General features: G+C 46.6%; 1 protein-coding gene across 1 annotated transcript in view; it reads left to right on the top strand.

Annotated features, from left to right (window-relative positions):
• The first annotated feature begins 7,838 nt into the window (after window positions 1-7,838).
• BFSP1 (beaded filament structural protein 1) overlaps window positions 7,839-22,391 on the top strand; it is a 38,035-nt gene continuing 23,482 nt past the window's right edge. Inside the window, exons 1-2 of the mRNA XM_089896483.1 lie at window positions 7,839-8,290; window positions 13,238-13,298. Coding sequence (XP_089752609.1) covers window positions 7,917-8,290; window positions 13,238-13,298 — 435 coding nt within the window. The 5' untranslated portion in view covers window positions 7,839-7,916. The remainder of the gene's footprint in view (window positions 8,291-13,237; window positions 13,299-22,391) is intronic.

The raw sequence follows: 22,391 nt of genomic DNA, 5'->3' as shown, positions 1-22,391 counted from the left end.
TGTGTTGCCGGGGCTTAGTCATGCAGGCTTTGCACCTTTTGTAAAAGAGTGTTGCCTATAGCCTGAAATATACAGGAGAGCCCATTCTCAAGGCTCTGACCTTTAAAGGTATTAACACTTTTCCATTCGTATAGAATTTAAAAAGTTGCAGAAAAGAAAATAATTGTCTTGTTGGAGGTTTATAGGAACATTGTGACCAGACGTATCTGGACAGCTGCAAGAACAAATGATTCCGGCGCCAGGAAGTGGGCAACAACCAGCCACATCCCTCCCCTTTTAGTATAAAAGAAGCCTGAACTCTAACTGGGGTAGATGGTTCTTTGGGACACGAGTCCGCCATCTTCTCTGGCTGCTGGCTTTCTGAATAAAGTCACTATTCCTTGCCCTAACAGCTCATCTGTCAATTTATTGGCTGTTGTGCGGCAAGCAGTATGTGCTTGGACTCAGTAACACTATATGCCTTCCAAACAATGGCAATCTTCCGCAAACCAGCTATTATTAGAACTTTCATTAGAAAACTTTATGTGGAATTTAGGTCTGAGAGTTGAAAGTTAGGGCTTAAAATGTACAGCCTTAGTATCCCTGAGTGCAGAATCTGAAAATAGATGATAAAATAGTTTGGGATATCATCTGTCCCAATTTTAGGTCAAAGCTGAGAAGTTGGTAAACTTCAGAAGATAGAACATCTTCTCTTGTGACATAGTTCAATTAGTTCCTCTTGATAGCAATAAGGAAGTAGATAAGGACCCATAAAAACAGTGGGTATACCAGATGTAGGTTTAAATCTGTGACTGTGTAGTTCTATTAGAAATGCCTTCATGGATGTTTGTGCCTAATTCCTTGCGATCCATTTCCTACTGGTACAAATTGGGGTCTGGAACATCTTCCTTTTAGGGCAAAATGAGCATGCCAGCTGGCCCACTGTGGCTCGATGATACATCAAACCACTTGGCAATCTATTTCCAAAACAAAAGTGGGTGGTTGAGATGTAGGCTGACCCAACTTGAGCATGGCAGTAGGTCTGTTTAATGATATCTTAAAGAGAAGCACAGAGCAGAAATATGAATAGCATGGCTAGAGTGAAAGCCACAAGAAATTATAACTGTGAAAGAGACTTCTCCAAACTTGGTCCTGAGGATGGCGCCTGCTGGGATTGTGACTCATTGCTGCATCCCTGAGGTCACAGGCGTGGCCACTTTTCATGCATAACCAGAGTGAGGATGAATGAGTAGGTGTGACCGTGTCTCAACGACATTCCAAGGCTGTGCCCCGTCGTCTGGTGCTCAGGGGAGGCGAGTCCAGATACATCTCAACACCCCTTCATCACTAGTGTGTTAAACTCCTCCTGCCTTGGTCATCAGTGAAATCCTGGTTGCCGAGACCATGATACCATCTGGTGAGTCAAAGGAGCATTTTTGCATTTTCTTGCTATCATTAAGAAGCATCTACTCTCAGCAAAAATTTTCCAGAGGTGTTTGGGATTTTGGAGGGTAGCTTTTTCTTTTGTTATGATTTCAAACTTACAGAAAAGTTTCAGGAATAGTATAGGGTACTCCCATTATACCCTTTACCTAAATCCACCAATTATTTGCAATTTTCTCTACTTGCTTTATTATTCCATGTTTTATTTATTATTCACATTGATTTATATGTGTGTCTATTCCATATGCATATATGTTATTTATTTTCTGAACCACTGCAAGTAAGTTGGATATCGTGCTTAATCATCCCTTAAACCGTCACGTATTTCCTGAGAACAAGGTCATCTTCTCATATGCCATTGAACAATTATCAAAATTAGGCATTTTAACACATAATATTGCTATCTATTCAAATTTCATCAATCATCACAATAATGTTCCAGGATAGCTATTTTTGTTTGTTTTTTCTGGTCTAGAATCCTATTCAGGATCATGCAGTGCATTTAGTTGTTATGCCTTTTTTTGGTCCCATCAGTCAAAACCCACAAGGAGTACATCTGTCATCAAATTTGATAGTTGCTTCAGTTACTGTATTGGGCCCTGAGAAAAGCAGGTGGGTACTCAGTGCCCTCTGGCTTTGATAGTGAGTGAGTCTATGGCTTCACTTTCCAGAAGGTCTTTAGCATCCACAACGTATGTGCAGTTGGAGAGAGAGCCTTGCTTTTGAGTGTGTTTCTTCCTTTGTGTCGACACATCACTTACAGAGCAGCCAAGCCTGCTTTACAGCTGAAGGGGGGGCCAGTCTAAGGGAGCCGGCATTGGGGGTGGTCAGAGGTTTGCCCTTTCACTCCGGGGTTGCTGGCCACCTTATTCAACACGAGCCTTTCCAGAGTGACTCACCTTTTGAGTTGATCCAGTTTGGTGGCAAGGCTTCAAGCTGTGCATCTGTGCACCCAGCTGCCCCCTCTGCTGTCTGCAGTGGCCCTGGGGGCCAGGAGGCACTCTTAGGGCAGCGTGGCCCTCTTGTGGCAGACATGTATATGTCCTGGGAAAGGATGGACCATAATAGGAGACCGTGCAGGATCAGAATGCTTGGGAAGTCTACTGGATTGCTAGGGCTGCCACAACAAAGTTCCACAGACTGGGTGGCTCAAGTGATAGAAGTCTATTTTCTCACAATTCTGGAGGCTGGAAGTCCAAGATCAAGGTGTCGTCAGGGTGGTTTCTTCTGAGGCCTCTCTCCTTGGCTTGTAGATGGCTGTCTTTTCCTTGTGTCTTTGCGTGGTTTTCCCTTCTGCTCCTATCTGTGTCCTAATCTCCTCTTCTTATAAGGACACCAGTCACATTTCATTAGGACCAAACCACATGACTTCATTTTATCTTAGTTACCTCTTCAAAGGCCCTGTCTCCAAAATACAGTCACATTCTGAGGAATTGGGGGTGAGGACTGCAACATATGAATTTTAGAGGACACAATTCAGCCCATAACAAGCAGCAAGATGGTAGAGATTCCTTAGCTCAATTCCATCTTTTCAGAAAATGGGTTAACTGAATTGTTCAAGGCCTCACAGCTAGTAGAAAGCAGGGACCCCTCCACTACCCTTTATGTCTATAAAAAGCCCAGAGCGAACTCAGAATGTATCTGAACTGAAAGGGAAGGCTTAAACCTCTAGAGTATGAAATTGACTAAAAGGCAAACCATCTATGCCTATTTTTTCAGTGGACAAAAGTGTTAATTAAAAAATTTAAAAATGTCATGTATTGAAACAACTTGAAATGGAAATAAAAAGATGTGATGAACATAAAACCTGGCATATTACACTAATTTCTAATTATATGTATGTTTTTATATGACTATAATCACTATGCATCTGGTTTTTTGTTTTATCTGCTCCCCTTCATGTTTGTTATAAACTTTTTCACTTATGTCATCACATGTTCCACATGGTTAAAATTGGTCAATGGTTATGGACCATTTTCTCCTATTGTTTTTGCACAGTTGACTAAACCATTTCCCCTCTGTCCCTCTCCCTCTCTTTGCTTTTATGTATCTAGTCGGCTATAAAGTAAAGCAAGGAATAGTTCTTAGATGTCTACACCACAAAGTGCTTAATGTATAAGGTGATCACACTTTTCACAAATGTTTTTGAAAATAATCTCAAACTATGTAAGGATGGTACAAACAACACCTGCATACCTTTTACCCAGATTCACCTATTGTTATTATTATGCCCCATTTTCCTTCTCTTTCTCTTTCCATACATTTTAATGTTTATGTTTATGTATATATTTATACATGTAATTTTTAAAAATCATTTGAGGGTAAGTTACATACATCATGCATTTTACCCCTAAATAGTTCAGAGGATATTTTCTTTTCTTTTTCTTTTTTAATATTTATTTATTTATTTGGCTGCATCAGGTCTTAGTTGCGGCACACAGGATCTTTTGTTGCGGCATGCGGGCTTCTCTCTAGTTGTGGCACATGGGCTCCAGAGCGCACAGGCTCAGTAGTTGTGGCGCGCGGGGCTTAGCTGCCCTGTGGCACGTGGGATCTTAGTTTCCCGACCAGGGATCGAACGTGAGTCCCCTGCATTGGAAGGTAGATTCTTAACCACTGAACCACCAGGGAAGTCCCCAGAGGCTATTTTCTAAGAATAAAGATCTTTTTTTACTTAACAGTGGCGTAGTCATAAACTTCAGTAAATTTAACATTGATACAGGTGTAATCTATTGTCCATCTTCCGATTTTGCCAAAGGATCTAGTGATGATCTTACAGCATCTTTTCTCCTCCAGCACAGGATCCAGTCTAGGATCAGTACTGCATTTGGATGTCACATCTTTAATCTGGAATCTTTCTACATCTCTCTTTGTCTTTTATGATATTAACATTTTAAAGAACATTGTTCCCATCTATTTTTATTAATAATGTTCCTTATTTTGGGTTTGTCTGGATGTTTCCTTATATGGTTAGATTCAGGCTATGCATCCAGGGCCAGGATGAGATGTTTGTTGTATCCTTCTCAGACAAACCACGATACTCTTGAGAGTGGGTGCCACCTACACTTACACTGAGATAAAGGATGTAAACATGGATGGTCTCAGGTAAACTGGGAGGTATGGTGACCCTCGTTCTGTAAGTGATTATCCCCCTTCTACCAGTGCCCATACTGGGACCAGATGGACTTGCTGGCCCACCTCCCACTGCCTGCAGCTGCCTCTCTTTCCCACCGGCTTCAACTGGCCATCATTCTACCCTTGGCTGTGCCTGGCAACTTGGTCTTGTTCAATTTTGCTGGAGAATAACTTCCAGTCTCCTGTCATGATGGGGGTTGGGTGGTTGCCTGACTGTGCAGGGTGGGGTAGGAGATCTGAAATTCTAACTGCTCCTATGCAGACTCTCAGGCAACCCTCTTGTGTTTCAGCTCTACTGTAACAGAGAACAAACCTGACTCCATATTGAATCTATTCCTTTAGCTCTAACCTTTGTGCTCTGTTGCCGGGGCTTAGTCATGCAGGCTCTGCATCTTTTGTAAAAGAATGTTGCCTATAGCCTGAAATACACAGGAGAATCTATTCTCAAGGCTCTGACCTTTAAAGGCATAACACTTTTCCATTCATATAGAGATAAAAAGTTGCAGGTGGAGAATAATACTTCTTGAAGGTTTGTAGGAGCATTGTGACCAGACCTACCTGGACAGCGGCAAGAACAAAGGATTCCTGCACCAACAGGATTGCAACAACCAGCCACCCTCCCTCCCCTTTTAGTATAAAAGAAGCCTGAATTCTAACTCGGGAAGATGGTTCTTTGGGACACGAGTCTACCATCTTCTCGGGCTGCTGGCTTTCTGAATAAAGTCGCTATGCATTCCCCCAACAACTCTCCTCTCCATTTATTGGCCTGTCGTGTGGCGAGCAGTACAAGCTTGGACTCGGTAGCGCTACCCTTCACCTCCATCTTCTGCCATATCTGGTACATCCAATTCCTAAGATTTCTGAGGTACTCTTGCATGAACCAGCTGTTTTCCTCTCCCATCCCCCCGAGACACTTAGGTTTCTTAGCTTTCTCCACTGTGCTTAGTCAGTCTCCTGAAAATGTGTTCACATATCTTGTCCACTGTATTCTTTTCTTCCTTATTCTTGTGGAGTTTTAATCTAAAAACATTCTTTGCTGCCATTTTTGGTGGGGCTTGGGGGAGGGAGTAGAGATCATGCCCATGCTCAATCCACTACCGCTAATGGGAGGCCTTCGAACTTACCCTTGTGGGACCGTTCTTGCCATGCCTGCCTTGATTTGGCCTCACCACGTTCGGGGAGCACAGGGCTCACACCTCGTTCATGCTGTTCTGTCTGGAATTCCAACTTCCCTACCTGCCCACGCACCGCTCACTGCTGCTGCCTTGATACAACCACAGCGTTTTATTACCATCTCTATTTTAGAACTTATCCCAGATTTCCTTGTCTCTTCATTCGTTGAGTAGGAATTTGTCTCCTGCCCCTTAAAGGTAGGGACTTGACCTTGTTCAATATTTAACTCTTCCAGATGATGCTTTGTGAGTAGATGTTTTCTAAGTGTTTGTTCCACTGGATTAAAAGGAAATAATATTTTTTCTTTTGTTATGTTCCTGGAAGTTTATATTTTTCTCAAACGGGATTTCTATGAGTGGTAGACTGGGTTGCTGGTCCCTCCCAATGCTTCACTCCATTGTGACAGAGTTCCACACCCACACCCTCGCCATGGCCTTCTGTGAACCATGCCTCTTGACTGAGGCTGTGGCTGTGGGCTTTGCTTTGACTAATGGGATGTGCAGCGGACGCGATGCCAACAAGGGCTTAGAACGATCTTGTGTGCCTGGGCTTGCTCTCATCCTTCTGTCACTGCTAGCTCTAGGAGGATGGCAGACATTTGGAGCAGAGATGCACCAGCTGATCAGAAGACCTGCAGCTTGCAGGAGAGCTATCCGCTGAGCTGCAGACCTGGGACAGAGTGATAAAGACTTCTTGTCTGCTACTTAGTTTGGGGGTCATTTTGTTCTGTAGCAATAGCTGACTGATACATGATGTCAAAGGGAATGAATGATTTTTTGAATAAATTATTCTTGTCCTACGTTGGTTTTGCTCTCTAGGAAGCCTGAAACCAATTTACCATGCAATCAGCATGGTATATGTGTGCCATACCATAGAAAATACTCACTGGTGCTCCTTGATTTGATCATAAAATCTATTTTTAAATGGCTTAAGAGAGCAAAATAGAATAATAACCACACTGCCAGCACAACTTTGGCCCTTACATAGATTCATTCCAGACTGAATCTATTATCATAGTCCTTTTGGAGAAAAAAATAAATTCTGAGAAACCAACAAAGATCTGTGTAATTTTCTTGACCTTTGATAACTATGACTTTACTTTGTAGTATACTATGTGCAATCCATAGAGTTAATTATATGGCACTGCTAATCCTTATTTTTATGAAAACAGGCTTTTGATAATGATTTTTAAAACTGGAGATAGGACAAAATATTTATATTTAGGAACATTCTGATCAGATGCTATTCATTTCTTTCAACACCCACAATTTACTTTTAAGATTGTCAAAGCCTAGCTTTGTTATTTCCATAATACAAATTAAAATGAAACATAGTGGCAAAAAAAAAATTCCTTCATATTATGTAATTGAGAATTGGCCAATTTATCAAATCTTTAAGAATTTTTTCTTTGGTTCAAATAATCTATTATGCCAACGTCCTGATGGAGCTCTGCTTGTATCTCCTACTCTGAAAGGTTTTCAGAATCCATGAGAGTCAGGATAATATTATAATAAGGACAACTTTTCTGAGTTATTGTACAAAGAAGAGATTGGTTACAAACATGCACAAGTATCAGTAAGAACTTACTTGAATACACCTCACAATTTACCCAGAGGTGCCATTTGATTTTGCATCCACGGTTAAGAACCCCTAATATAAGGAGGGGTCCTGAATGTCATGTTGCAATTACGAAAAAGAATTGCTTAAGTAATCAGAAAAGAAAATGGTATTGTTAAAAAGTTCTGGCATTGAGAGCTTGACTGAAAGAGAGAGAAGAGACAAAGCCAGGGGTCCTTGGGCTCTCCGACTAGTCCAAGTTTAACAAGCTCCCTTGGGCTTCCTTCACAATTCCCAGTGGAAGCAGTCAGAAGAAAGGCATGCCTCTCCTGTCCTCCTGACCCTCCATTTACTCACAAAACAACGGGCTTTAACAATCACGGAACAAAAACCACATTGCCCAATGTAACCTTCCAACCCCCAGAGCTGTATGGGCCGCTAATCCAGCGCACAAAAGCAGGCCGACCGCTCTTTTGTTCTGCCCGAGGCTGGGCGCAGCGCTGAGCAACAGCTGATCGGCTCTGGAACGTCCCAGCGGCGTGCCAGGGGCCTCCGATGTTTATTTAGCGCGCTGCTGTCTCGACGAGGGGCCTCTGGGAGCCGGCTGCACGCTCGCCCGCAAAGGAGTCATGTACCGGCGCAGCTACGTCTTCCAGGCCCGCAAGGAGCAGTACGAGCGCGCCGAGGAGGCGCCGCACCCCGCCGAGCCGGACAGCCTGGTGGAGAGCCGGGCGACTGCGCCGAGCGTGGCGCAGCTGCAGGGGCTCGGCGAGCGCGTGGCCGCCCACGTCCAGCGGGCCCGGGCGCTCGAGCAGCGCCACGCCGTCCTGCGGAGGCAGCTGGACGCCTTCCAGCGCCTGGACGAGCTGGCCGGCCCGGAGGATGCCCTCGCCCGCCACGTCGAGGGCAACCGCCAGCGCGCCCGGGATTTGTCCGCCGAGCGCACCCGGTTGGAGCGCCAGGGAGCAGAGGCGCAGCGCGCCCTCTGCGAGTTCCGAAGCAAGTAAGCTCAGCCGTGGGAGTAACGAGGCAGCGCGGGCCGGGAGAGCGCTGCCCCCGGAGGTGGGAGGGCCGTCTCCGCGCCCAGGCGACCGGTGACTTCATCCCGGCAGAGGCACGCACGTGCTGCATCTCCCTAAGATAGGGCTAGCTTCCATTTTGGTGGCACGTCACCATGCATGAAATCGTGTAATTTGCTGTTAATGTCTTTTAGAGTCTAGATCTAAGTTACATGCAATGAAATGCACAGATTTTAAGTGTGTAGCTCAGTGAGTTTGACGAATGTATTAATAGATACCCATGTAACTACTAAAACAAGCAAGATATTCCTCTACCCCAGAAAGTTACCTTCTGCCCTTTCCCAGCCTTTGGTTCCCTCTCCCCAGTCCCCCCAGGCAGAGGCACCCAGCGTTCTGATTTCTGTCACCATAGATTACTATTGCCTGTTCTGGAATCTTCTAGACATATTCTTATGTGTCTGGCTCCTTCTGCTCAGCACAGTGTTTTTGAGATGTGTCGATGTTATTTAATCCTCACAGCCTCATCCTGTTATAGACGGTACTGCACCCAGTTTACAGATGAGGAGACTGAGGTTCAGACAATGTAGAGATTGGGGGCAAGGTCACTCAGCTGGTGGATCGCTGCACTGGGACTGGAATTCAAGTCTTGAGCATGCTAAGTCTAACGGCCTTCACTGCATCACAGCGGACACCTAGACATTGCTTCAGCGTGTGCCTGCTAGTGTCTGGCCCCTCAAAGTGTGATCCATGGAACAGCAGCATTGCCATCACCCAGGATCTTGTTAAAAATGGAGACTCTTGGGCCCACCCCAGAGCTCCTGAATCAGACTCTGAAAAAGACCCCCAGGTGATTCGTCGTTTAAGTTAACGACCTTGAAGTTTCAGAGGTCCTGCTCCTGGGCAATGTCCCCCCTTTTGACAGACTGAATAATGTGTTAAAATCACCCAAAAAGCTATTCAAAAAAAAAAGATGCTCAGCAATTTGTCAGCATCTTTCCAGGTGATAAATGGGTGTGCGCTTTGATTCAGCTGGGCACTTCAGGGAATTTACCCTCTGATACTCACTCCAGGAGGTGTCAAAGGGCATGTCCACCAGGATATTCACTGCAGCGTGATCTGCAATAGCAAAGGCCTGGGACCAACCTGAAGGCCTGTTAATAGGAGTCAGGTTATAAAATTGTGCTTCATTCATGCAATGGAATACTGTGCAATTGTGAAAAAAAGTAGTGTGTTATCATCTATTTTAAGAAGACGGGTCAGAGTAGAGATTTTTTGCTTGCATAAGAAAAAAGACAACACAAGCACACACACAAAAACCTAATAACACTGGTTACCTATGGGAATAAGGAAGTAGGAGCAGAGGTGAGAGGGAGACTTTTACCTTTTTCTGTCATTTAAAAAAGTCTCTAACCATGTAAGAGATTTATCTGTTTAAAAATTATATAAATTAATTAAAAAATACAGATGTGCAGGCCCCATCCTGGACCTCAAGTGGGGCCCAGGTTTTTTATATTTAATGAGCTCCACTGGTGATTGCAGTGAACAGCCAGGTTTGAGAACCTCTGGTCTAGGGTAGCCAGAGGGTTTTCTTCAAAAGTGCGTTGTGTTTGAGTTCCACATTCTCAACCCCAGTCGTGGGCAGGATATTCAGCATTGGGTACTGAGCATATTTATCAGATCATAAGCATCGATTCCATTCCCATCAGTCCTTCTGTTTCTGGTTTTTTTTTTGTTTTGTTTTTTTGGCCAAATTGCACATGTGGGATCTTATTTCCCCGACCAGGGATCGAACCCGTGCCCCCTGCAGTGGAAGCATGGAGTCCTAACCACTGGACCGCCAGGGAAATCCCTGTTTCTGGTTTTGATCCACAGAAATAGGTTTGCAGCTGGAAGAATGCACCTGAAAATCCCTGTGGCCCTTCAAGGGAAAACTGAGGCTTGCAGAGGGCCTGTGGGTGGCAGGACTTGAACTTGGGTTTTTCACCCTAGGCCCATACCCTTTCCAGAACACTGTGTCTTAGAGAGAAGCTGTTCTTGGACTCCTGTGGAGTGAGGCCCAAACGTAGGACTTCATTCATACTAAGCTATGTTCCCTAAAGAGAATGGAAGTGAATGCTGGTTGACACCCAGGGCAGTTCCATGGGTCATCAGAGTACCTCCGATCCCCAAATGGCCTTTACCTGGTCCTTGGGCCACAGTCAGCTGTGATCTGGCATGACTCCCAGGAGCCTTCGTTGGAGGAGTGGCCATGATGAGTCCTCCTGATTTCACTTGGCTCTGAGTTGTATGTCCATCGTGGAGCCGACCCTTCAGGCGCTGTGATTTATTTGATAATTCTCTTTAATTTATTCCCTCCCATTGCCCCCTTGGAGAAGTTTTGATGTTTTAACTTGAGTAGTAGGACTTGAAAATCATTATAAAATTCATACCCATCTACGTGCATGGGTACACACACCGAGTTTGGTTTAATTCCAGAGGTGAGGTGATGATTAGCCAGAACCAGGTGAAATTAATGCAGCAATAGGAAGGTGTATGCAGCCTTATTAGGTATGTTCTTTACCTGGGTAGTTGAATGATTTCAAAATCAGGTCTTCAGCACATCAAACAAAGGCTAAATAAAATAAAAACTAAATAAAATAAAAACAAAACTACCAAAATACAATGATGAATAGAGTCAATTATCCAAATTGCTGAAAACCAAAAATAATCCTGTAAAACAATCAGGTAATTGAAGCCAAAGTGGTTTTTTCCACTTTATGTTCACTTTTATATTCACTTCTATGAATATATGAATATATCATGAATTCTTACAATGAATTCTTTATAATGCAATCACTTGTCTGTAATAAAATATCTAGGCTTGTCTAAGCATGAAAATCACATTAATATGTTGTTTATTAAATATGTTTTTAAGCTACAGAAATTCTTGGATGTTTCTAGCAGGAAGAAGCCATGAGAAAATTAGATTTTGTTAACAGTTTTATTCTTAAATCTAATTAAACATTAAAAAACATCATTTCTGGCTCCATTAGAGGCACACAGAAAAGAAACTGTTAAATGTGACATCCTGGTGTGAAAGGTAAAACTGATGCAAATATATTTTGCTTACTGGTTATAGCTGAGCTGCTTAGGTGGCTCTAGAACTGGAAGCACTTAGAACAGTGTTCCTATACCTCATGTTCTTCCCTGAAGTCAAGACTTTTCATTCTGAGGCACGATTTCCCAGCACCTGTCACAGTATAAAGTCCTTGACTTGACCCATGGCATGGGTGTACAGGGACACAGAAAGCGATGCTTTGTGGGTTGGGCTGAGTGCTAATTAGGATGAGTTACAACTACAAGTAAACTCCAAATTGACATTGGCTTATCCAAACAGAAGTGTGTTTCTTTCTTGTGTAAGGTCTGGACTAACAGTTTAGTATGGCACCCTACAGTATTCAAAGCCCAGAAGGCTCTGTGTGGTCTTCAAGAAGGCGGCATCCCTGTTTCAGGTGCAGGAGGAAGGGATGCAGAAGAACACACCTACACCATCTCGTACCGCAGATACCTGGAAGGGGCCACAGACATGCTTACACCCCATTGGTCAGGACCACGCTGAGCTGCAAGGAAGGCTGGGAAATGCAGTCTCCCTTCTAGGCAGCCCTGTGGCCACCAAACATGAGGGGCTGTAAGTCCTATTAGAATGGATATTGGGGGCAGCTTGCAGGGAACGAGGTCGGGGGTCATTTGGGAAGGGGCTTTCTCTTTTTCTTCAGGGGGTGAAATTCCCCCTAGAAGGAAACTCGTTCTGACCAGAATGATTTCTGGGGTCTCTCTGCTTCCTTGATCTTTACCATTTTTTTAGAAGTCCAGGGAAGAAGTCGACTAGGAGGAAAAAAATACACCTGCTCCTAGTATCTGCTGCTTTATTCATCTTGTGTATGTTTAACTTGGAGGCGTCCCTGCTCCACCCAGGCAGCATGGTATGGCTGTCAGGACACAGTTTTGTTGTCAGACTCACATCTGAGTCCTGCACCCCTCTCTTAGTTTGGAGTCCTTGAAGCCGAGCCTGAGAAAGTCGCTTATTTGGGAGGTGGCATCAGGGAGCACCAGTTGTGGAGTGAGGAGGTTATAGGCAGGAAGGGAAAGGAGCCAACACTGAGTGCGTCACCCGGCAAGTTACCTGCATGGCCACTGGAGGCCACCTGCGGGGTGGAGAGCACACCTCAGTGATCCCAGCTCAGGGCCAGGGAGCCAGGGTGTGTACGTACCCACTCGCCCTGTCAGAGCTTGCAGGCTGCTCCCAGGGCCACTGACTCTCTGACCCGTCCAGCCTGCCTTGCCTGCCAGCCCACAGGAGGCCCCTGGTGTGCAGGGCAAGGCCGCACAGATGCGGGTGAAGTGCCAGCAGCACCTGCGGAGGCCTCGGGCCAGTTTCTCAACCTCGGTTTCCTCATCTTTCCCGAGGGGGTAACAGGAACTGCTGTATTCCAGGATTTTGTGAGGATTAAATGGCATAATCCAGAAAAGCTGACACATGACGATAAATACAATAGTATAGGGTATCCGGACCAGGTCAGGTTAGTGCTGTTTGATGTAATAGATCGTTAGTACAGCCTCCCAGTCTCTGTGCTGCCGCCGCACTTGGGGTACAGGTGTGCTGGGATCTGATTCCTGCATCTTCGGGCGGCTGGGAGGGGGCACTGGGGGGTTGGGGCTGGGACTCCGGGCTGGGAGACTCCTGTGCATCTATGGTGCCACTGGCGGCGCTTCCTGCATGTGCAGGGATGTGCAGGAGGTTGGGAAGGAGTGGGCTCCAAAATGCAGCCTCAGCTCCTGCTTCCCTTAATGAGAGGGAGTGGGACTCAGGTTAATTGCATGCTGATCGTGTGTGACCACACGTGCCGGATCACGGAAGCTGCCCAGCTCTCCCTTCTGTGTCCCACCTGCAGGTATGAAAATGAGTGTGAGTGTCAGCTGCTGCTGAGAGACATGCTCAAACGGCTAAACAAGGTGAGCTGAGCCCGTCCTTGCGTTTGAGTAGATTCACGACAAGATGGAGCTAAACGGCTGAACGGTTGTTTCGCGCGCTGCCTCTTTGTGTTCTTCCAGGATTCCCCTATTTCTTTTGCTGTCATTCTCCTTCTTTCTTAAAAAATTTATTTTAATGAGGTATAGTTGACTTACAGTGTTGTGTTAATTTCTGCTGTACGGCAAAGTGGTTCAGTTATGCACATATAGACATGCTTTTTCATATTCTTTTCCATATGGTTTATCTCAGGATATTGAATATAGTTCCCTGTGCTCTACAGTAGGACCTTGTCGTTTATCCATCCTATATACACTAGTTTGCATGAATATAGTTCCCTGTGCTCTACAGTAGGACCTTGTCGTTTATCCATCCTATATACACTAGTTTGCATCTGCTGACCCCAAACTCTCAGTCCATCCCTCCCCCACCACCCCTCTCCCCCTTGGCAACCACAAGCGTGTTCTCTATGTCTGTGTGTCACTCCCCTTCTTGACTTTGTAATTTCAACTAAATCTTTGTGAGTGAATGCACACACCCACACGTTCCTCTACCACAAGCTAAATGAGCTCGTGAGAGATCCCTAGACGGTTAAGCTCGTTGGTTTGCTTGGCTATCAAAATGGGCCGGCGTTACAGGGACTGGCTGTTGTTTGCACCTAACTTAGGAGGGAACTTGCTCCGGGCGGTGGTTATCCGGATGCAATGCTACCTTATCCTGTTGGCTAAGAGTCTTGAGATTACTCCTCCCCAGGGAAAGTCTCAAGAGAATAGAAGACGAATTTCCTTTTACCCCCAAGCTCCTCACCCTTGAAGCATGAACAGTCGCCATGTGCGAGGCACCAGGATTCTTAGCTTCTTGCTGGAGACCCTCCTGCAGAGGTTGGGTGGAGTTGTTCTTTGCAGGGGCAGTTTCCTTCTTTGGATCCTCCATCACCATCCTAACTGATTGGATTTTCTGCTGTAGCCAGGAGAACTTGACTACCAGATAGCAGAATAACTGTGGACCACAGAGGTTGGACGAAACCAGGGATGGCAAAGAGCTGTAAGCATTATCCTTTTCTGATTATTTCAGAGCTCAGATGTCAGAGGGGAAGGACCTATGGGAACTGGTTACTTGAAGGGTTGCTTGTTCAGGGTACCTGGCTGCCTTCCCCCTTCCCCGTTCCCCACCCCTAACCTCATTGCTGATAAAATCGATCACCCTTCCCTGCTGTGCCCAGATGTGGCCTTAAGATTCTTCTCCACCTGGTTGCCGTATGATCCAGCAATCCCACTCCTGGGCATACATCCGGACAAAACTCTAATTCAAAAAGATACATGCACCCCAGTGTTCATAGAAGCTCTATTTACAATAGCCAAGACATGGAAACAACCTAAGTGTCCATCAACAGATGAATGGATAAAGGAGATGTGGTGTTTATATACAACAGAATACTACTCAGCTATAAAAAAGAATGAAATAAAGCCATTTGCAGCAACACGGATGGACCTAGAGATTATCATACTCAGTGAAGTAAGTCAGACAGAGAAAGACAAATATCGTATGATATCACTTATATGTGGAATCTAAAGTATGACACAAATGAACCTATGTATGAAACAGAAACAGACTCACAGACATACAGAACTGACTTGTGGTTGCCAAGGGGGAGGCGGGTGGTGGTGGAGGGATGGATTGGGAGTTTGGGGTTAGCAAATGCAAACTAGTGTATATAGGTTGGATAAACAACAAGATCCTGCTGTAGAGCACAGGGAACTATATTCAATATCCTGGGATAAACCATGAAAGAATGTGAAAAAGAACGTATATACGTGTATAACCGAATCACTTTGCTGTACAGCAGAAATTAATGCAACATTGTAAATGAACTATATTTCAATAAAATAAATGAAAAAAAAATAAGATTCTTCTCCACAGGAACCCCAGGCAACTTCAGACAGTCAGGGTTAGCTCGGAGTGTTTGCCACTAATTTCCTGGCTTCGTCCAACGTCTGTTGTCTAGGATTATTCCGCTAGTCGGTGGGAAAGTCAGAACTACACTCTAGGGACACTGAATTTTGCTTTGTGTATGTTACTGACTGTATGATATTTCTGTGACCATCTCTGTGTGAGCATCTAATGTATTGTCCAACTCGGGACACTGCGTGAAGGAGATGCTGTCAGTAATTACGCAGGTCGACTTAGAAGCTGGACTGTCTCAGGCCAGTGGAACAGATGGGCACACAGAAGTGAGCACAGAGATGGCGGGGAGGGTGTCCTGCAGCGGAGCCCTAAGCACACAGCTCATGACTGGCCGTGTGCTGAGCTGGGTTGCAAGGACCCAAGGCCTGCTGGAAGTCTGCGTGGATTGGGGCCTTATTAGCATTTGCCCTCACTCAGCTTTCAGCTGACACTTGTGGCTCACCCCCATTTGTGTTTTTGGTGGCGATTCCAGGCTGGCAGGTGGGGCCGCCATCTTGTCCATTGGCCGAGGCCTTCAGGAACAGGGGCACCTGACACCCTTCACCTTTAGGTGCCAGTTCAGCCCCTCCGCAGCACTACCTCGTTTTGCTTTGTGACTGTTTGTCCTCCCTGCAAGCAGGGCTCTCTCTGGACTGGGCCCTAAGGTTGTTGCTCACATGGTGCCATCCTGGGCATTCCTTGAAGAAGAGAGAGAAAGAACTTAGTCCTTCTTTCTACCTTTGGCGGCAAGTGACACTGGATTTAAAAACAAGCTCAAATCTTGTTTTTTTTTTTCTCTCTCTTATTACAAAAGCAATGCCTATTCCCAGTAGAAAAATAAGACAGTAGAAAGAAAATGAAAAATAAGGGAAAGGCATTCCACCATTTCCCCCCGTCACACTGTGGTGTAGCGTGTGGACAATTGGGGTATGAGTCCCTTGAGAATGTTACGAAGGTTCTGGGGAAAGATGGGACCAAGCACGTGGGCGGGCGGGGGCAGCACATCGGCGTGGCTGTTCCCGGGTCCATGGAAAGATACTTCTCCCCACAAGAACTGTGCCATCCACAACAGGAGGGTAGCCTGCTAGCAAGACCCTTCACGCTGTCGCTCAGTATCCCTCTCTGAGGCTCAGCTTCTTCGTCTGGAAAATGGGAGCAATGCTAGTTCCCACCACCATAGGAGCAGGTGTCCGTCTGCATGCCTGGTGAGAGTTAAATAACATAATAATGCACGTGACCTGCCTGTTACAGTTGTTATTACAGGTCATGTGATGTGATGGACGCCAGCTTAGTTTTCTCGGGAAGTGGCTGCATACCCCTGGTGGAGTGGGAGTGCGTGGAGGAACAGCTTTTTTTTTTTTTCAGTACGCGGGCCTCTCACCGCTGCGGCCTCCCCCGTCGCAAAGCACAGGCCCCGGACGCGCAGGCCCAGCAGCCATGGCGCACGGGCCCAGCCGCTCCGCGGCACGTGGGATCCTCCCAGACTGGGGCACGACCCCGCATCCCCTGCATCGGCAGGTGGACTCTCAACCACCGCGCCACCAGGGAAGCCCATGGAACAGCTTTTTAATAGCTGTGAATTAATTTTTATGACTACCTTTTCTCTATAACAGGTGACATTAAAAAAAAAAGTTTCTTTTTAAATACATGTCAATAAACATGAATCAATTTGAAAAAAATACGGGGTGAGTAATAGCAGAAGATTTTGGATGTAGCAGAAATCACAGGCAAGGATGCAAATACAGTGAATCGGGAGGTCCCTGCACTAGCTCACGGGAGCCTCGGAACAGCCTTTTGGATTTTGTTTATTTTACCCTCAGATAACCCGGTCCGATCGCCCCTCTGTCAGGGGGGAACTCACCCTTGCTGAGGGTAAACGACTTCAGAGACCCGCAGCGCACCCGCGGTAGGTGTGGGCAAGAGCCAGGTGCTCTGTGTCCAAGGCTCATTCTTTCCCTCCCAAGGACAGTCAGGGAACCGCTGTCTCTCGGGAGACAGACGCAGAGCCGGAGTCTCTGGGTGAAGGTGGCCACTTCCCATTAGATGTTGGTGCCCTGTCCATCCCCCCAGGCCGCCCTCAATGTCACATAGAGATGCTGAGCCTGGCAGCTTCCTGCATCTGTCTGGCTTGGGAACGTCTGCAGTGGCAGGGGGCACAGTCCAGAAGTGTGGGCATTAGCACCCCAGGGGCGACCCTCAGCCACTGGGGGACAGGAGGGGGTGGCTGAGTCCCTGGCTGGCCCACCCCTCGTCCCGACAGTTCAGAGGTGAGTTTCCCAGTCTCCTGGGGGGTCCCCAGCAGGACTGAGCCCATTGCCCACAGTGGGAACCCGCTTATTCCACACCTTTATTGGCTTTGTTCTTTTCCCTGTGTCACTACCCCACCCCTTCCAGTGCTCCTGGGATTACCTCTCAGATAAGGGACCCTTTCCCAGTCCTTGCCTCGGGGTCTGTTTCTGCAAACTCAAATTAAGACAGCTGCTCAAGGGTCAGCCAGCTGGACCTTCAGGTTCTCTGTCCACTGAGATGGTCACTGGAGAAGAAGGAGGTGAAATGGTACAGTAGAATTCACATCTTGTTGGCTGTCAGTCAAATCACTGATTTTAGTTGACAAAGCTTTGAATATCTACAGACATCACATCATCTGGGTTTTGACTGTCAACGCAGCCTAATGTCCGTTTCCTTTGGTCCCTTTGGAAGGGATTGATCCCTGGGTGTGGCCGTGTGAAATGGGGTACACTAGGAATCTCTGACCCAGTCTTTGAGTCTGGCTTGGAAAATATCACAATGTATGGACAGGACTGGTTGCCACCATGTTCATAAAGCTGCCATCTATGTATACTGCCCAGGTAATTAAACCTCCAGAGCAGAGTGCCTGTATTAACAGCCACATAGGTTAAGGCAAGCCGCTCCTTGCTATGCACTTGGAAATGAAATAAATTCCTCAACATACTACTTACATACTCGGGCCAAAGTTATTCAGATTTTCAGCCTCTGGATGTGGTAAGCATTCCTGGTGACTTATATTTTATCTTTGTCTATTGACATATTTTTTGTTTTTTATTCTTAATTTTTTATTGAAGTATAGTTGGTTCCCACTATTAGTTTTAGGTGTACAACATAGTGATTCAGTATTTTTACAGATTATACTCCATTAAAAGTTATTAGAACTGATGACTTGTTTTTAAAAAAAGTATTTATTTTGGCTGAGCCAGGTCTTTAGTTGCGGCACGCAGGATCTTTAGTTGCAGCATGCGGGACCTAGTTCCTTGACCAGGGATTGAACCCAGGTCCCCTGCATCGGGAGCACAGAATCTTAACCACTGGACCACCAGCGAAGTCCCTAGAACTGATGACTTTAAAATATTTGGGTTTGGCTAATCTCTAGGACTCATTATGTATATTGCCAATTTGAAAATAATGTAGGTGCTAGTCGAATGCTTTCACCGGAAAACAATTTTAGAAAATACCTAAAGCTGCCGTATGTGCTTTTCCATGTAAGTCGCGTATCTTAAACGTGTCTGGAAAGGAGCAAGAGGCAGGGGAGTTCAGGGGGGTGAAAGGATGGGGCACGAAGCTTTTGATTTCAGGGCTACAAGCCTTCATACGTCCAGGAATTCCTCTGAGGCTGGAAATTAACTTCTGGAGAAGAGGAGAGCCATCTGGGGAAGAAGAGTTTAGGAGGAGGCTGGCGGTGGGCAGCTGGAAGAACAGAAGGCAGAGGAAGTGTGAGGAAGGATGCAGAGGGTGAGAGTGGAGTCGAGGAAGGCGAGGTGGTGGGAAGAGGGAGGGTGGGGAGTGGAGGGACGTACCCAGCTCCTCCAGGTCAGCGTGAGCCCTGGAAGGAAAGCAGCTCTAACATTTTTGGAAAGGTTTTTGACGTCCAGGATTGAAGTAGGTGTTTTTTTATTTTTATTTTTTTTTGCGGTACGCGGGCTTCTCACTGTTGTGGCCTCTCCCGTTGCGGAGCACAGGCTCCAGACGCGCAGGCTCAGCGTCCATGGCTCACGGGCCCAGCCGCTCCGCGACATGTGGGATCTTCCCGGACCGGGGCACAAACCCGTGTCCCCTGCATCGGCAGGCAGACTCTCAACCACTGTGCCACCAGGGAAGCCCAGTAGGTGTTTTTTTTAATCAAACCCTAATGAACTAGAAATCTTAATGAATTTGAATACCCATTCTTTAGCAGTTGGTTTTTTTTGGTTTTTGTTTATTTTTTTAGTTGGGCTGGATTTGGGGCTGCGTGTGGATACAGACAGTTGGGTTTTTAATGGATTTCCAGCATCTCTGTGACTGGGTTGGCAAGGCTGATTTTTCAAGGGTATATAGGACTCTAGTTATTTCTTCAGTTACTTTCTCAAAAATCGTCTAGGCTACGGTTCTGAAGCTTCCTGTGCATCAGAGTCACCTGGAGGGCATGTGTCAAAACACAGATTCCTGGGCCTCCACCCCAGCAACTCTGATCCGGTAGGTCTGGGATCCACCAGATTTTTTACGTTTCTAATCATTTCCAGATGGTGTGGTCCAGGGACCACACTTTGAGAACCACTGGCCTAGATGAAACCATACACAGTATCAGGGCTGGAGTGTTTTCTAAAATTAGAATATTGGCCCAGAGTCTCGATTTGGAAAAATCTAGACGCTTCGGCTGGTGGAGCTTTGGAAAATGCAGCTGACATCATCCAAAAGCATAATAAAAACACAAGCGTCTACACATTTCTGAGTTCTGGTGCAAACAAAAGAAAACACTTCCAAATGAATTCTCCCCGTATCAGCAACTGCACATTCCAGCGGCAGCAACTCACCTTTGGGAGTGTCACTCTTTTAAAGGTTGGCTGATGGGACCCAAGAGTGGTTGTTTGGCTTGACCCTCAGAGGGAGGTGGGGGACGGACAGCAAGCACCTTGCAGGACAGGGTCAGGACTCAGCCCTCAACTCCTGACTAGTAGAGGGAAGATCGCATTCCCATTATCTCCAGTTAACCTCTGTTAACTAGCTGAACGGCCCACTGGTGCGATATCTCCCCGTCCGTAAGGTGAGACTCCAGTTTCTGAGCTGCGTTTGTCAGAGTCCTCGGGTTCCATGGATTTGCTGAAGGGCCTCTGAGGGAAGAGGGTTGCCAGCCGATCGGGGTTCCTGTCCCCCCGTCATGTCCTTCAAGAAGCACATCTCTGCTTTCCTTCTGTATGTTGGCTTCCCTGGGATATTTTGTTTGAAGGATGACACATGTGGCTTTAAAAAGTGTGAGGACCAAGGACCTTTAGGGTCCCTTCTATTTTTTTTTAATTAATTAATTTGGTTGCACCGGGTCTTAGTTGCGGCTCGAGGGCTCCTTAGTTGTGGCATGTGAACTCTTAGTTGCGGCATGCATGTGGGATCTAGTTCCCCGACCACGGATCGAACCCCGGCCTCCTGCATTGGGAGCTTGGAATCTTAACCACTGCGCAACCAGGGAAGTCCCAGGGGCCCTTCTATTTCTAAAATCTTGAGTGTTCGATCCCTTTATACGTAATAACACAAAAGGCCCTTGAAACCTCACTTTCAGTTCTTCAGCTCCAGTAATTGTGTATCAATTGTGGGTGAATTTTTGGTAAAAATTAAGATGTTTGAGAATTCTCTGCCCCATTCCATCCTCAGCAGTCTTGAGGGGCCGAGGGTGGGGAGAGTAGAAAAGCATCCCGAAAGTGAAGGTGAAGCTCACGTCTCCACCCCGCACTGCCTCGTCTCTGACCCGGATTTAGCCACGCCCACTCAGCAGTGTCCCATCCCCAGAGCTGAGGATCACTTTCACAAGGAACCACCGTGCCTCAAGGGGGTGGGGCTGATTTTCCTTCCCGTCAGTGTAGTCCTAGTAGGATTGTCCGCAAGACGACAGTCATGTGACCATGTGGGCCAATCGCAGCTCTCTCTCAGAGATGTGACTCCTGGGGGCAGAGATGAATGCCTTTGGAGCTGGGTCATCCCAAGGGCTGTGCCGTGGACCCCAGCTGCTTGGATTGCTGGGACTGCCCTGGTTTCTGTCCTTCCCAAGGCCTGTAAATTACCCAGGATCTATCTGGTTCCTCAGCCCTTGCCCACTGCTGGAAAGACACCCAGGCTTTCTTTCCTTCACCACGTCTGTCATGAAGGGGCTTCCCCAGGCTTATGTGACAGTCCTGAGTAATTCAGAAAGCCATTCACCAGGACCTCCAAGGGGCATCCCACCTTCCCTGGGGCGTTTGCACAAGAGCATCAGTAATGCTCTGCTCTCCCGGGGGCTGGGGGGTGGGGAGAGTCGGGCAGCACAGGTCTTGAAACAAGGGCAATACTGTTGTGTTTTCATTGTACTCTGTGTGACCATCCCTGTGACACAGGATTTGAGGACCCATCATTAAGCCCCCAGGATGGTAAACTCCTGAAGGCAGAGCGTATCGAAAGTCAGTGACTGGTTAACGCATTTATCAAAAGAATGAGCCCAGAAGCTAAAACACCCAAAGACGGATTTCACATTATTTTAGTTCAGAGCCCCGTACCTGGTGACATGCATCCCTTTTAATAATTTGGTTCATTCTTTTACTTCTGATTTAAAAATAATACTTCAGACCATGGGTGGGTCCCTTAGAGGGTGTGATTTTCGCACATGCTGTTGCTTCTCTCGATGGACAGCGGAGCTTGGACAGCGGAGGCCCAGCTCCAGGGCTGAGAAGTGGGTGGCACCTCGGCGAAAGCATGCAGCAGGGTCCAGGGGCTGCGGGTGAGGAACCGGCTCTGGGTCTTGGGGTCCTTCCCTTCTTCCCTCCCCACCTGTTTGCCCAGCGTTGGCATCCCTGGTATCTATGAAGGGATTTCAGAGTTTTCAGGGGAAAGGATTTGGTAACTGGAAATTAGAGGCTGAAAGGGCTGTGGGATTCACCCTAGAGCAGGAGACACTGAGGAAGACAAGATGGTCCATGTGTCTAAAATCAGTCCTCTAGACCTTCCGTGTCCAGCGCAGGGGCCACTAGCCATGTGAGGCTGGGGAGGGGTCAAAATGCAGAGAGTTCAAATCGATGTGATGTGTTGTGAGTGTGAAATACACACCAGGTTTCAAAGACCTAGCCTGGGAAAAAGGAAAATATCTCATCAATAGCTTTTAAAATGTTGATGACATGATA

This window comes from Delphinapterus leucas, chromosome 15, assembly GCF_059928025.1.
Source record: "Delphinapterus leucas isolate spDelLeu-1000000601 "Yukka" chromosome 15, BTC_Dleu_Yukka2, whole genome shotgun sequence".
In the NCBI taxonomy this organism is placed as follows: domain Eukaryota; kingdom Metazoa; phylum Chordata; class Mammalia; order Artiodactyla; family Monodontidae; genus Delphinapterus; species Delphinapterus leucas.
Note: the sequence above shows the minus strand (reverse complement) of the source record. Positions and strands in the feature narration are given on the sequence as shown.